The sequence below is a fragment of the Capra hircus genome, chromosome 2, assembly GCF_001704415.2.
Source record: "Capra hircus breed San Clemente chromosome 2, ASM170441v1, whole genome shotgun sequence".
NCBI classification, from domain to species: Eukaryota; Metazoa; Chordata; class Mammalia; order Artiodactyla; family Bovidae; genus Capra; species Capra hircus.
This window is the reverse complement of record NC_030809.1, coordinates 22785465-22802508: the sequence shown is the minus strand read 5'-3', so window position 1 is coordinate 22802508 and position 17044 is coordinate 22785465. Positions and strand designations below refer to the sequence as shown.

Genomic DNA, 17044 nt, shown 5'->3' with positions numbered 1-17044 from the left:
TCCATGGAATTTTTCAGGCAAGAATACTGGGCTGGGTTGCCATTTCCTTCTCCGGGGATCTTCCCAATCCAGGGATTGAACCTGGGTCTCCTGCTCTGGCAGGCAGATTCTTTACCATATGAGCCACCAGGGAAGCCCCTAAATAACACTTTCCCAAGTGGTCTAACAGGAAATCTTGAGAACTACACTTCTAACCATTTTTCTCAGTTGCTAGAGAGATTTCTGTAAATGTAAATCTTTATTTATACACACACATTGGTGGTGTATTTGGTGGTATTTCCTAACCTACGACCAAACCACTGATCAGGCATTCATGTGGCATGAACTTGTGGTTTTGTTGGCTTTCCTGTCCTAGATATAAATACTTCAATAGTTGGTAATATCACCAACCTCCCTAGAAACTTCATCTATCTTTCCTCCAGCACATCTGACCAGACAACTTCAAATTAGGATTCTTACTGATTTTCCTAACTGCTCAGTTTCTTTCAATAATGGGCGATTCTTTCACTTCTTTCTCCCACATTATTATTCACTGTCCCAAACTGACCTGAAAAGACTTGCTGGGGGTGGATATGATCTTTATACAGACTTTTATGTAAAAAATTTTTTATTTTAGAATTTTCTTGTCTCTTATTATAATTAAAAATGGACATCTCACATGTTCAGGGTCCTTCTGCAACTCTTTTTCTGGAATTATCTGCTTGTGAATTTTGTCTGCTTTATTTTACTTATTTTTGGCCATGCCAAGCAGCATGTGGGGTTTTAGCTCCCTAACCAGGAATTCAACCTGGTCCCCCTGCAGTGGAAGTGCAGAGTCCTAACTGCTGTACTGCCAGGAAAGTCCCAGGACTTTTAATAATCATATTAGATTAGTAACTTCTAATAATGGCTATCTTTTATTGATTACATAGTTGTACTTGCTGATCCCTGAAATAGTAAATTACGTATTGACACCTCTCTTCTGTATATTCAAGAAAACCTAGGTAAACAGAGACTATAGATTCTTGTCTAAATTCACTTGGCTGGTAAATAGATTGAGACTTAGAATCCAGCTCTAGCTCTAAAACATCTATTTATAACAATGCTCAGGATAATTCTCAATACTTAAAAAGAACATGTGTTCACTATTATAATTTTGCTACATTGGAGTATTTCACCTTGCAAAAGAACAGCCTGCCTTTGCCCTTCGACTTGCCCAAACTGAGTATCCTGTGGGAAATGACAATACTTACTAACATGAAAAAGTTTGGCTTCTAAATTATAACTGCTGCTGCTAAGTCGCTTCAGTCGTGTCCGACTCTATGCGACCCCATAGACGGCAGCCCACTAGGCTCCCCCGTCCCTGGGATTCTCCAGGCAAGAACACTGGAGTGGGTTGCCATTTCCTTCTCCAATGCAGGAAAGTGAAAAGTGAAAGTGAAGTCGTTCAGTCGTGCCCAACTCTTCGTGACCCCATGGACTGTAGCCTACCAGGCTCCTCCGTGCATGGGATTTTCCAGGCAAGAGTACTGGATTGGGTTGCCATTTCCTGCTCCAAAATTATAACTAGTCATCCTTTTTCTTTTTTTCCTGTTTTTAAAATTAATTTTTATTGGATTATAGTTGCTTTGCAATGCTATGTTAGTTTCTACTGTACAGCAAAGTGCATCAGCTATATGTACACATATATCCCCTCTTTTTTTTGATTTCCTGCCCATTAGGTTCACCTCAGAGCACTGAGTAGAGTTCCCTGTGCTATACAGTAGGTTCACATTAGTGATCTACTTTATACATAGTATCAATAATGTCTATATGTCAATCCCAATCTCCCAATTCATCCCGACCTCCCTTTCCCCTCTTGGTGTCTATACTTTTGTTCTCTGCATCTTAGTTATCCTTTTTCTTGAAGCTTATGAGGAATAAAAAGAATTAAGTTCATTATAAAGGGTTCAGCATTCCTAAATAGCATCTTTTTTCAAACAGAATGGGGAGAGACATTAAAGGAGATAAAATGATATTTATGATGTGCATTATGACAGCTGCCTTTGTGCTTACGATTGCATTACTGTTCACAAGGCAGGTGTTGTCAGCTTCATTCTGTAGATGGAGACCCTGAGACTCAGAAAGGAGACTAACTCAAAGTTATAGTCTATAAATGGCTCCTGGTCTGGACCACATTTGTCTCTTTCTCCTTAGAGGGTTGCCTTAGGGCAAACTAATTCCTACAGACTACATGAGTTTACCTTGATTACTGCTGCCCCAGATTTCCACATTTCTCCTCCTTGTATCTAAGGACTATCTCCAACTTTCAATACTAGTATCAAAGTTATGAAAGATATTGGTGAGTGTACTCTGGTTCTTCACCTCACTGGATACTGTAAGACCTGAAAATGGCATAACTAACCAGTTCCCCCTTTCTCCTGTATTTTAAAGTTCTTTGCATTGGGGTGTAATCAATATTCAAATGGATACCCAATAGGTGTTCTTTTTTGGTAACACTAATTAATCCTTATTAGTTCATTCAGTTTGTACACTGTTGACCTTTTGCCATGTCTATGCCAGGCTCTTCTTCCTTTAAGAAATTAAGTACTGATAAAGACACAGACAGAGAAGGCAACGGCACCCCACTCCAGTACTCTTGCCTGGAAAATCCCATGGATGGAGGAGCCTGGTAGGCTGCAGTCCATGGGGTTGCTAAGAGTAGGACACGACTGAGTGACTTCACTTTCACTTTTCACTTTCATGCATTGAAGAAGGAAATGGCAACCCACTCCAGTGTTCTTGCCTAGAAAATCCCAGGGACAGAAGAGCGTGGTGGGCTGCCGTCTACGCGGCTGCACAGAGTCGGACATGGCTGAAGCGACTTAGCAGCAGCAGCAGCAAAGACACAAGAAGGCCGAGAGAGACAATAGTAATTGGTGTTTAAAAAGATCTGAAAGGCAATTTTTGTTCTTTATGCAGAGGTTATATACCCAGGTGGGTGACTCCACCATTACTGTCCACATAACTCAGCATTCTGCTCAGAGAGTCAACTGGTACTGATAAATGTGGCTACAATAATAAGTACCAAAATCAGAGAGTTTTCAAGGGATTGATCTGATAGCTTCATGTGACCATCCATATATAGACCTGTGTTTTCTGCACAGATGGAAACATGTAGCTGCATAAGAAATCATGGTGCTTCCATCTGAATTTTATATAATACAGATGTTATGACCATTGGATACCATACATACAATGCACCCGTGTCATGGTCCCAGTCTATTATGAGCTGACTTGCTAAATTGTAAAACACATGTTTCTAGGGAACTCCAGGTATTTATTTATGAAGATGAACACATTGGCATTCTTCTAGGTGTTGGCATGTTAAAAATAACAGGTAACACAGACATGTTCAAAACTGAAGCTTTCAACGTAGATTATAAATGCATTTCTATTCTGTTGGTTGCAACTGTCAACCTACCTCACTGCCCAAGCAAACGGCATGCGGTATTTCCCCAACTTGCTGCAGAACTGCCTGTTGGATTTCAGTATCTTTTGTGCATACTAAGGAAATAAATAGAGACATTGTTTAGAACATCACTATAGAAACAGTCCATGTAAAATGGGAATAAATACTTTTCTGTGTTATCTTACATTGAAAATCAGTGAAATCCTGCTTTACTGGCCCAGAGATTCTACCCTATAAAGAGTGAAATGATGCCATCTGTGTTCAAATTATTGCATAAGGTTTTTCTTTCTTTAATTATTTTTTAAACATCCTCTCTTTATTCCTTTTTCACTTCTCAGCCATCCCACGTGGCATGTGGGATCTTAGTTCCCTGACCAGAGATCGAACCAGTGCCCCCTGCTTTGGAAGCGTAGAGTATTAACCAGTGGATCACCAGGGAAGTCTCTCTTCTTAGTTTACAAATTTTAAATGCAGAAAACATCTTATCTTGGAACACCAACTTCACCCCCCCCCCTTTCTTTTTCCTGACGTAAGAGACTTTAAAATATTGAATGGAAAGAGTTATCAAATTTACATTCACAGTTTGTCCTATATTTCTTTTTGTTATGACAGAAGTCAGCAAATCTGTTCTGTCAAGAGTCACATGGTAAATACATAGGGATCTGCGGGCCATGCAGTCTGTCTCAGCTTCTTAGCTCTGTCACCACAGTAGGAAAGCAGCCAAAGATAATCTTAAATGAATCAGTGTAAATGTGTTTCAATAAAACTTTATTTACAAAAATAGGTGGCAGGCTGGGTTTTAAAGCACTCTCTCATAAATATGTTAGACATGGTCCTAAACTGTCACACACCCTCAAATTCAATTATTACACATTATTTTCCAATATACATCTTTGGGTGGATAATAAAAACTTTTTGTATTTATTTTCTATTACAATAATAACATTCAATTATTTTAAAAATGCAGTAATTGAAAAGAGAAAGCAGAAACAATGTCCTGTAGTCCCACCATTTAAGGAACTTATGGCATTTTCTTTCCTCTTTCTTCATTTAGGTATTATCATAACTCAGTAAACAATTATTTCACTTTTTCACTTAGCTCTGCATAAGCATTGCTGATGTCTTAGTAAACTGTATTTCCTTGTTTCCAGTCAGATTAATCCTAACTTTTCATTACTGTTAACACTTTGGTCCTTGGGAGTTAAAATTTTATCCTCGTGAATTTATTTTCATCAATAGATTCTCAGTTACAATTACTGTATCGAAAAACATAAGCTGAGACTATACACTTTAAATTTCCAACTGGATACTCATTTCATTAACAAGGGACTATTTTAAGACTCATATTTATCAAACTTGATGACTCATCAAGGCAGTGAGAAAGTCAATTCCTAGGCAGGTTGATAAGTCCGGTGTCCCGGAGGAGGAGAAAGGGGTCTGGGGCTCTCGAGGAGGAGATAGATGTCTGGAATCCTCAAGAGGAGAAAAGGACAAATGTCTTTTTTTTTCTCTACATTCTTTAGTCTTAGTCACATAAAACTTTTTTTTTTTTCTTTAAGATGATTACACAACAAACAACTCAGTTTAAATTCTGTAGTAAGGATTATATAACAATAATGTATCCTGCTTGAGGACAGTTTCTCCTTCCTGAAAACCTTCTGACTAATCCTGCTGCTGCTACTGCTAAGTCACTTCAGTCGTGTCCAACTCTGTGTGACCCCATAGACGGCAGCCCACCAGGCTCCCCCATCCCTGGGGTTCTCCAGGCAAGAACACTGGAGTGGGTTGCCATTTCCTTCTCCAGTGCATGAAAGTCAAAAGTGAAAGTGAAGTCGCTCAGTCGTGTCTGACTCTTCGCGATTCCATGGACCACAGCCTACCAGGCTCCTCCATCCATGGGATTGTCCAGGCAAGAGTACTGGAGTGGGGTGCCATCGCCTTCTCTTCTTCTCTGACTGATCCTGGTATCTTAAAATGTGTATTATGGGAGTGGGTCTGGTAAGATCTTTCTATTGTTAAATTCTAATCCTGTCATCTTAAAATGTAAATTGTGGGAGTGGGTCTGGAAAATTTTTACAACCTGGAGACATTCTTTTGATTTATTGTAATAACCAATTGAAAAAGTATATAATTCCCTTGCTAAGACTAGCGAGGGGGGCACTCTCTGTCCCCCTTCTCATGCCTATGTCAGAGGCTTCTCTGTCCCTTTCAATAGTTTAATAAAACTCTGCTACACAAAAGCTCTTGAGTGATCAAACCTGGCCCCTGGTCCAGAAGCTGAATCTTTGGAGATCAGGAATCTGACATTGTTCACCATAACCTATCAGCAGTGTGATTTTTATTTCTTGAAAGTAGCTGAAATCATTTATTAAATGATTATGCATTACCTTGTTGGAGTCTGGATTTTTAATATAAGGTTCAGCACCACTTGCAATGTTTCCCATCAGTACTTTTTCAATTTTGGCCACGAAAACAATTTCCGCGTGTGGATTGCTTATAGAAAATATAGCCTGTATACAAAGAAAACAAATAATAAGCATCTAAGAAACCACAATGAAGACATATACAAAAGTCTACTTTTACAGTACAACTTTAGGGGATTTTTTATTTGGAAAACTGTTCATCTTATGTAATCTATTGGTAAGAACAATGGAAAAAACATCTTCCCTCCTATGAGAGATAAACAGAAGCTCAACCTGCTTTGGAAATTTTAGCCATTCTTCTGGAAATCCCTTGATGTGAGGTTCTCCTGATTGTCTGGGAGTGACAGTGTCTATGTTTCCATTTTCCACAGTCACGGATGCCCCTAAGATCATCTGCCTGACAGCAGTGTGGTTTAGATCCACATGGAAGTCGGCAGAAATCTTCCTGCTGTCTCTGAGGTCATAAAGTGCCACACTCACAAAAAAAGGCTCAATCTGCGGGAAGAAAAAAGAATTGGTGGTTTTGACATAAAACCATTACACAGACAATAGCCTCTTTAGTACAGTATTTAATAACACAATAGATAAAATACTACTGAGAGAGTCAATTACTAGGCAGGTTGATAAGAAGTCTGGGGTCCCCGAGGAGGAGAGAGGGGTCTGGGGCTCTCAAGGAGGAGATAGGGGTCTAGAATTCTCGAGGAGGAGGAAAGGACAAATGTCTTTTTTTTCTCTACATTCCTTAGTCTTAGTCACATAAAACATGTTTTTCTTTAAGCCAAGAACTGATGATTACACAACAAACAACTCAGTTTAAACTCTGTACTAAGGATTATATAAGAACAATGTATCCTGCTTGAGGACAGTTTCTCCTTTCTGTGAGTGCAGTTCAGTACAGTCCCTCAGTCATGTCCAACTCTTTGCAACCTCATGGACTGCAGTGTGCCAGGCTTCCCTGTCCATCACCAACTCCCAGAGTTTACTCAAACTCATGTCCATTGAGTCAGTGATGCTATCCAACCATCTCATCCTCTGTCGACCCCTTTTCCTCCCGCCTTCAATCTTTCCCAGCATCAGGGTCTTTTGCAATGAGTCAGTTCTTGCCATCAGGTGGCCAGAGCATTGGAGTTTCAGCTTCAGCATCAGTCCTTCCAATGAACACCCAGGACTGATCTTTAGGATGGACTGGTTGGGTCTCCTTGCAGTCCAAGGGACTCTCAAGAGTCTTCTCCAACACCACAGTTCAAAAGCATCAATTCTTCATGCTCAGCTTTCTTTATAGTCCAACTCTCACATAAATAAATGACTACTGGAAAAACCATAGCTTTGACCAGATGGACCTTTGTTGGCAAAGTAATGTCTCTGCTTTTTAATATGCTATCTAGGTTGGTCATAGCTTTTCTTCCAAGGAGCAAGCGTCTTTTAATTTCACGGCTGCCGTCACCATCTTCAGTGATTTTGGAGCCCAAGAAAATAAAGTCTGACATTGTTTTCCCATCTATTTGCCATGAAGTGATGGGACCAGATGCCATGATTTTCGTTTTCTGAATGTCGAGCTTTAAGCCAAATTTTTCACTCTTCTCTTTCACTTTCATCAAGAGGCTCTTTAGTTCTTCTTCACTTTCTGCCATAAGGCTGGTGTCATCTGCATATCTGAGGTTATTGATATTTCTCCTGGCAATCTTGATTCCAGCTTGTGCTTCATCCAGTCCAGCGTTTCTCATGATGTACTCTGCATATAAGTTAAATAAACAAGGTGACAAGGTGACAATACAGCCTTGACGTAATCCTTTCCCGACTTGGAACCAGTCCATTGTTTCATGTCCAGTTCTAACTGTTGCTTCCTGACCTGCATACAGATTTTTCAAGAGGCAGGTCAGGTGGTCTGGTATTCTCATCTCTTTCAGAATTTTCCAGAATTTATTGTGATCCACATAGTCAAAGGCTTTGGCATAGTCAATAAAGCAGAAATAGATGTTTTTTCTGGAACTCTCTTGCTTTTTCGATGATCCAATGGATGTTGGCAATTTGATCTCTGGTTTCTCTGCCTTTTCTAAAACCAGCTTGAACATCTAGAAGTTCATGGTTCACGTACTGTTGAAGCTTGGCTTGGAGAATTTTGAGCATTACTTTACTAGCATGTGAGATGAGTGCAATTGTGTGGTAGTTTGAGCATTCTTTCTGAAAACCTTCTGACTAATCCTGATATCTTAGAATGTATACATTATGGGAGTGGGTCCGGTAAAACCTTTCTATTTTTAGTTCTAATCCTGTCTTCTTAAAATGTAAATTATGGGAGTGTGTCTAGTAAGATCTTTACAACCTTGAGACATTATTTTGATTTATTGTAATAACTAACTAAAAAAGTTATAATTCCCTCACTTAGACTAGTGAGGGGGACACTCTCTGTCCACCTTCTGATGTCTGTGTCAGAGGCTTTCTCTGTCCCTTTTTCATACTTTAATAAAACTCTGCTACACAAAAGCTCTTGAGTGATCAAGCCTGGTCCCTGTTCCTGAAATTAAATCTTTGGAGATCACAAATCTGACAACATTCACTGTAAGCTATTATTACTATTTATATAGTATAATATTTCTATTTATGTTATATGCAATACATAATACTATATATTACATATGTTATATAGTCATTAAATATATTTTTCCTTACTTCTTTCTTTATTTTGGTTGAGTCATGAGTCATATGGGATCTTAGTTTCTTGACCAGGGATTAAACTTGTGCCTCCTGCACTGGAAGTTTATTATATATTTTATATACAATATGCAAAATATAATATTTGTATAAAATCATATAATACATACATACACACACACATATATGTATATAGACTCACAGATTGTTATTTTATTCAGTAAATTTCCATCGCTTACTATCATTATTTAGAGTGATACTCAAGTTGTCCTAGATTTGGCTAGAGGTACACCCTTCAGTGTAGCTCCTATGTCTCTATGGCAGGCCTTCATCGTTTTTGGAGTACCTCTTTCTGTACCCAACAAGGTTTTTCAGGTTCATCCTTACTCTTCATGCCCCAGCCATTCCTCCAAAGACCCTTGGTTCCTGTGAGTGAGGGTGACACTTTGAAATCAAGATCTGGGTGCTTGTTAGGCTCACTGTTTCTGGGACACACACACACATACATACATGCACACAATATTCACAGCTACAATTATAACTGAGCAGGACCCCATGGGGCCTTCCCAGGACAGGCCTTCCCCCATATCCTTTGCTTTAGCACCTCTCGGAAGTACCTAGATAATATTAATAGTTGTTGTTTAGTCACTCAGTCGTGTCCAACTCTTTGTGACCCCATGGATTGTAGCCCGTCAGGTTTCTCTGTCCATGGGATTTCCTAGGAAGAACATTGGAGTAAGTTGCCATTTCCTTCTTCACGGCCTTCTCTGGTGGCTCAGATGGCAAAGCATGTGCCTACAATGGAGGAGACCCGGGTTCAATACCTCGGTGGGGAAGATTCCCCTGGCGAAGGAAATGGCAACGCATTCCAGTATTCTTGCCTGGAAAATCCCATGGATGGGGGAGCCTGGTAGACCACAGTCCATGGGGTTGCAAAGAGTTGGACATGACTGAGCGACTTCACTTTCTTTCTCCAAGGATCTTCCCGACCCAGAGATCAAACCGGCAGGTGGAGTCAGGATTCTTTTATCACTGAGCCGCCTGGGAAGCCCTAGATGACAGTATTTCATGCAGATTTCCTGAGTTGTTCTGCAGATATGAAATCCACCCTTCCTCCCCCCGCAACCCCCCCGGCCTCCTGCAAAAAAAAAAAAAAAAAAGGAAGAACTACTTGATGACCAGGAGCACATAGCCCCAGGCCTCCTTGAGCCTAAGGATGAATAACCTTGTTAACCCCTGCGACAGGACCCTGCTACATCACCATCAGCCAATCAGAGAACTATTCACAAGCTGATCACACCCTCAGATGCCTGTGTCATCTTCCCTTTAAAAATGTTTTGCTGAAACCTTTTGCAGAGCTAGAGGCTTTTTAGGGCACGAGCCAACCTGTTTCCTTGCATGGCCTTGCAATAACCTCTCTCTGCTCCAAACTCCTATGTTTCAGTTTGTTCGGCCTCATTGTGCTTCAGGCACATGAGCTTGTGTTAACAATGATTTCTTTATCACTATCTGTATGTGAATATTTGCAAAGAACTCATGGGTTCATGCTGTAGCTCCATTTCCAATCAAGATCCTCAAAAGTTCTTTCTAAGCTTTCTCTTTTTCATATTTGTAAAGATTTCTTCCAGTAGTGAAAAACTTGACTCATCAATAATTACTTATTTCTTCAATCAGTTTACTTTTGGTTTCAAAGTAACCCATCTCCCAATCATAGTAGCATCTTCTCTCGCTGCCTCCTCTGTACTACCTTGCACAGTGCCCCACTTCCCAACAAGTCCAAGGGCATGGCACCTCTCAGTCTCCATGTGGCTTTCTCCCCCGAATCATCTGGGGTTCTTGGGCTCACTCAGCTCCAAGCCTCAGTGTGACTGCCCCCTCGACCTCTTGCTACCATGCTAGGAAGGAAGAGGAAGATGAGACTAAAGGGAAAATGAGAAGGTAAAGGAAGATGGAAAGGGAAGGAAGAGTTTCTTATTTGAGTAAAGAAGTAGAAGTTTGGTGAAGAGGAGTTTATAAGGGCTTCCAGTAAGTGGAGTAACATGGGCAAAGTCACAAAGACATGAAACAACACAGGTTTAGAGTGAGATCAGAGTGGAAGCACAGTAGGATGTGTTTGTAGAAAATACACTTGAGAAACATTAGGGAGGGACAACTAGAAGCCTTGGAAACGCATTGCATGTGTGTGTGTGTGTGTTGGTTGCTTGGAGAGATGGTTCACAGGGCCATGAATTAAAGAAAATTCTCAGGTTTGGGACTATAGAAATTAAGTGAATGACAATGCCATTCACTAATGTATAGGATGAAGATACAAAGATGAATTCTTCAGCACAGAAAGTTATTTGTAGCACATTCCAGGAGTAGTGGGGTATATGAGTGTTGAGCTCAGTCAAGGAAATTGGGCTGGAGAGTAGAAAATGAAAGATTTGGGTGTGTGGGTTCCTATTCAAGCATGAAATGAAAAAAAGAGAAAATCCTAGGAAATGGCAGAACGGCATCCTAGGAAATATGAACATGCATGGGATAGAGATGGGAGAGGGAAAACCAGTTTACAAAGAAGACTGGGGAGTGGAGAGGGATTTTTTAAAACAAGTTGATACAAATGTTTAATGCTGCCAGAGTATCACAGACACTGAAGAAGAAAGATTTAATAAAGAAATAATTTTCAACTAGAAAAATGTCAAATGCAATAGAATTTAAATAGGACAGAAATATAGATATGTAATTATATTCACAGATATATGTACAATATACACATGAGTAATTATATATACATATGTAAATACATGCATATGTAATTAACTATAGACTTCTTAAAATGTATATAACTTATAAAAAGTTTTGAAAGTTTTGTTTATGCTTCTTAATCTTGAACTGATGCCTCTCATCCACCAATATTCTGTGGATAGGTAGGTTATATACAGAAAACACATTGTGAGTAAGTTTATCACTATACAGATTCACTCATGTCATCAATTTTGCTGAATGTTTAGTAAGTATCTTGTGTTCTTTGAAATGCAGGAATATGGCTAGCTTATAATAAGGGTATTAGTTTAATTCCTTAAAATTAGCAATATCTGGCAGATCCCTTGCTGTTAGAATTATACATATAATATAAAATTCAACAAATTAAAAAAATAAGACAAAATGTAAAAGTTTCATATTTTACCAATTTAATTTAGAAAAACTCTTGGTTTGTGGTACTGGTAGTCTGCCAAGAGTTGAAAAATACAAAATTAAATGAAATAATTCAGGTAGGAACCCAAAACACATTGAAGGTCACAGGAAAAAAATCCTTATTATTATTTTGCAGATTGCCCCCTTTTGATTTTCACTTCTGCTTTGTTAGTGGAAATAAATTACCTACTTTGATAATCAATCAAAAATAAAGCTCATATGGTGATTCACTTATTTCTTCTAATTCATCTTTTCAACTTAAATGTCACATCTTACTTTTTGAATCACTGGTTTTTCAATAAATATTTGTTTAGTAAAGCACCTACAAAGCCCAACAAATCATCATAGGTTTCTTGCTTAAAATTCTGTATTTTTCTTTAAAAAAATTTAAGAACATGAAATTCTAAATGTACTTCTGCTGTAAAGCAGCTTCATTAGTTCAGATTTTTGGATCAATTTCTATTTTCAAAGAAATATTTTATACTCTAAAGCCATCAACTTGAAGCTGGTTTTCAATTGACTGACTGAAAAATTATATGCTGTCAAGTATTTTTTCCTCATCATGAAAAAGTTCTTTTGGGGAGTCTTTTTAAAAGCTCATTCATTAAATGCAACTGCATTGTTGTTGGCTCTTCAGCAACTTGGAGAAACATTTCAATTAGTTTAAAAGCATGTTCGCTGAGTTAAAAACAATGAGTTTAAAAACAGCGACATGAATAAATGAGTGTCATTGAATAATCGCAAAAAGATTTTTTAAAACAATGCCATTACATATAAAATTGAAGTTGAGTCCAGATGAGCCTGTTTTATCAGTTTTTTACATTGTTTATAAGCACTTTGAAACTATTCTTAAAAGTATTTTCTTAGTTTTTGTTTTAACATTTGTATCAATTACAAGATTAATTAAAAATGATACAGACATACAGAACACTTGAAAACAACTTATCCCTTTGGCCTGACAGATATGAAAGGGCTCCCAAAAGCTGCTCTTTGAATTGGACATATTCTCTTGCCCAAGACTGAGCCAAATACAAATGTTTAGCTTCTGAATATGGGGTTTAATATAAAGATAGGAATCCAACAGGCTCCCCAGGTGGTGCTAGTGGTAAAGAACCTGCCCTCTAATGCATAAGACTCAAGAGATGCGGGTTTGATCCCTGGGTTGGGAAGATCCCCTGGAGAAGGAAATGGCAACCCACTCCAGTATTCTTGCCTGGAGAATCCCATGGACAGAGGAGCTTTGAGAGCTACAGTCCATAGGGTCTCAAAGAATCGGACACGACTGATAGGACTTCACACGCACACACAGGAATCCACGTGGAGGGAGTCGCATGACCCTGGCACTGGAAAGAAAGCCCATTCTCTTTGATGTTTGTTTCTAAATTTGAGTTTTTAATCACACTTAAGGATGTACTTTGGCTTCCCTGGTGGCTTAGCAGTAAAGAACTTGCCTGCCAATGCAAAAGACTTGGGTTTGATCCCTGAGTTGGAAAGATGCCGTGGAGAAGGAAATGGCAACTCACTCCAGCATTATTGTCTGGGAAATCCCATGGACAGAGGAGCCCAGTGGGCTACAGTCCATGGGGTTGCAGAAGAGTCAGACATGACTTAGCAACTAAACAAGAAGAAGAAGGATGTATTTGGTCAAAAAAAGAATTCATTTTTATTTAATAAAATGATTAAGTGATATTATGATTTAGGTTAAATTTTCCTAATATTTCTAAATAGTTTCAAGACTAAGTTTCTAGTTTTTTTTTTTACTTTATTTTTTTAAATTCCAAGTGAAAATATGTTCTGAATACTCCTAACACTTTCACATAAAGGAACATTTTTCCTGCTATAGTCATCTTCCATGCGGCCACATCTACCATGCTTTTCTCTGGCTTCATGTTACTCAGCTTCTTAGCACCATTCCACACAGCTGACTCTTTCTTTCTTGGCCTCATGAGTCAGTCTTTCCTGGTTTATCCCTACATCAATGACCATTCCTTCTGAGTTTTCTTTGGTCACTTCAATATTCATCCATTTAATATTTCTTACATACACAAAAATTTCTACATGATTCCCTGTATGTCACTGCCTGGACTAGCCTTTCAGATTTATATCACTGTTCATGCCATTCCCTTGAGTTCTAAACATGTGTTTGAATCTGCCTAATGGACATCTTGATTTGGATATTGAGTAGGCCAATTAAGCTTCACATGGCCATAATGTACTTTTTGGCCTGTATCCCCCAAATCTGCTCTTCCTCTAGTCTTGTCCTCCTAGTAAGGACACCCCTATGCATATAAGGGTCTAAAGCAAAAACTAGAGACTCATCCTTGAGATTTCTCTTCTCCTTATCTGTATATCCCACAATCCAAAAAATCTGTCAATTCAATTTACAAAACGTCAGTCAAACCCATCCATTCCTCTCCTTCCTCTTTGCCAGTCCTAGAGCAAGCCACTATGTGAACTGTAGTAATAAACTTCTGTTTTCCTTGATCACCTCATTTCTTTCAGTCCATTCCTCTGATGGGATGTTTTAAGAACACAAATTCTTAAATTAGAATTAAGAATTAGATCAAACCATTTTAAAGTGCTTCAAACCCTAGGAGAGCCTCCAATTACACTAAGGATAAATCCGAACTCTTCGCTACAGTGTAGAAGACCCTATCTACTCCTACTCTGTGCTGTTTCTCCCACCCTCTCTTGGTCTGCCCTTCCCTTTACTATCTCCTTTCAGTTCCTAGGATCTGCCAACGTTACCAGTCTCAGGGAACTTCACACTTGTTCTTTCTTCTGCCTGGAACCTTTTGCCCTGACCTGATGTCTTCCCTTTCTCAGCCTTGGTCTCTGTTCACATGTCACCCTCTAGGAGAGGTCTCCTGTGGTCATCTTATCCTCAGTAGCTCTCCTCTCAGTTATTCTGTATCATATCTCTATATATTGATTTACTTTATAAACTCTGCACAGTGTGCAAGTTTCTAGTTAATTCATTTGTTTCCTTATTTACTTCGGTCTTTTCCCAAAGATTCTAATCTTCAAGAGGCTAGGGACCTTGTTCGTCTTGTTCCCTGCTGTTTCTCCAGTACTTAGAACAAGTCTGCGGCTTGCCTGATAGCTCAGTTGGTAAAGAATCTGCCTGCAATGCAGGAGACCCTGGTTCGATTCCTGGGCTGGGGAGATCTGCTGGAGAGGGGAAAAAGCGACCCACTCCAGTATTCTGGCCTGGAGAACTCCATGGACTGTATAGTCCATGGGGTTGCAAAGAGTCCTTGGAAGAAAAGCTATGACCAACCTAGACAGCATATTGCAAAGCAGAGACATTACTTTGCTAACAAAGGTCCATCTAGTCAAGGCTATGGTTTTTCCAGTAGTCATGTATGGATGTAAGAGCTGGACTATAAAGAAAATTGAGCGCCGAAGAATTGATGCTTAAACTATGGTGTTGGAGAAGATTCTTGAGATTCCCATGGACTTCAAGGAGATCCAATCAGTCCATCCTAAAGGAGATCAGCCCTAAGTGTTCATTGGAAGGACTGATGCTGAAGCTGAAACTCCAATACTCTGGCCTCCTGATGTGAGGAACTGACTTAACGCAAAAGACCCTGATGCTTGGAAAAACTGAAGGCGGGAGGAGAAGGGGTCGACAGAGGATGAGATGGTTGGATGGCATCACCAACTTGATTGAAATGAGCTTGAGTAAACTCCGGGAGCTGGTGATGGCAGGGAGGCCTGGCGTGCTGCAGTCCATGAGGTCACAGATAGTCGGACACGACTGAGCAACTGAACTGAACTGAACTAGAACAAGTCTAGCTCCATTAGGTGCACTGAATAAAGTATTTGCTGGAGAATGAATAAATGCAACTTTAACTACTTTCACTCTGTCACATACCTAGGGCAAGTTACAGTTTATAAAATATGAAGAAACTTCTTTTGGGGGGAAGATTCTTACTGGAAATACATTTCAGTTTCAGCTCATTTGTCAACAAGAATCTCATAGGTAACACTGAAAACATCAATATCTTACATGCATCATATTTACAAATTCTCCTCATTAAACCTGAGGTCCACAGCACACACCGTTACCCTGCTACTGGAACAGGAAGAAGGAGGCTCAGAGAAACATTAAGGTACTTGAAGACCCAAGGGAAGCAGGTTACAGTCTTTCTGAAAGGGTTCACCCATTTGCCTGCTACTCACCGTCAAACTAACAAGGCTTATTTTACTACATTATAAATAGAGAGGTATACGGATTGTGTATACAATTTGCAGAAAAATGTCATACTGTTTCTACCTTCTAAAAGCAGATGTGGCTTGTATCATGGATTTGGAAATAAGCTCTTTAAGGTGAAAGATGACAATTAAAGGATGATTTATTAGAAATAAGAACAGAATGCATTAAAAAAGAACGAAAAGGGACATGCCAATATATTAACAAGGATTTCTGATGTTAAGATTGAGTACTTTTTCTTTCTTTCTTTATAGTTCAACCTTTGATGATATTTATGCTAACAAAACGTGCCCTTCCCACCCATACATTCACAATTAGCATAGAATGTCCCCTAGAATACTAAAAATGAACTCTCAAGAGAGCCCATTTAGTAAGAAGAGGAATCGTTATTGATTTAATGAGTACAGTGATGTTTCCCAAATATCAGTGAAGTGCCTTTTCCCAGTACCATTTACATGTATTATTTTTTTAATATTTATATATTATTCTACTTGACTCACTATTTAGCCTTGTTATAAGCAGTAGTAGCTATGAAATCACAGGGTTAATTTGTTCACTATTAATTTTCTCTAATATACATTAAAATTAACCTATGAACATTAAAATAAAAATGTGGATTTAAAAGCCATCAAGTTCCACCAGGAAGATACAAACAGTATATCTGGAAACTCTGAACTATTGGGCTGATTTAATGGAAAGAACCATAAAGCAGAGTCCTTTTGTTGCTGCTTCTGTAAGTTAAAAGGGAAATTTTGTGGCAGTATAATTGACAATTCTACTTCAGAACTCGTGCACTTTAGTCAAGTGGAAAAATGCTGTCAATCATATTCCTTGGTACAATAGAGGGTGTGAACTCAGTTCCTGGAATCATCAGGAATAGAAAAGATTTTAACGAGGGTGGTGTGATGTTGGCTGAGGGTACAGGATGTATCAGAAGAGAAACTTACATTTGTTATCGGATCATTTTCATTCTCTGTCACACATCCCTGAAGATTTAAGTTGAGAGCTTTACAAATGATCATGATTCTCTTGGTGGCCTTCTCTTCAAATGGTTTGATCACAAACTCGGGTTCTAAAAGGTCTTTTTTCTGAAGTTTCAAGCTCTAAAAAAGTTTGGAAAGTTTTACTCAACACACACCCATCATAAGA

At 39.0% G+C, this 17044-nt stretch overlaps 1 protein-coding gene across 13 annotated transcripts in view; it reads right to left on the bottom strand.

Annotated features, from left to right (window-relative positions):
- DOCK10 (dedicator of cytokinesis 10) overlaps nt 1–17044 on the bottom strand; it is a 308358-nt gene that overhangs the window by 89873 nt on the left and 201441 nt on the right. For all 13 annotated transcript variants that reach the window (XM_018058883.1, XM_018058892.1, XM_013973005.2 and 10 more), the window contains exons 11-14: nt 16843–16998; nt 6127–6348; nt 5818–5940; nt 3443–3525 (exon numbers count right to left, since the gene is read on the bottom strand). In XM_018058883.1, the coding sequence (XP_017914372.1) occupies nt 3443–3525; nt 5818–5940; nt 6127–6348; nt 16843–16998 (584 nt within the window). The remainder of the gene's footprint in view (nt 1–3442; nt 3526–5817; nt 5941–6126; nt 6349–16842; nt 16999–17044) is intronic.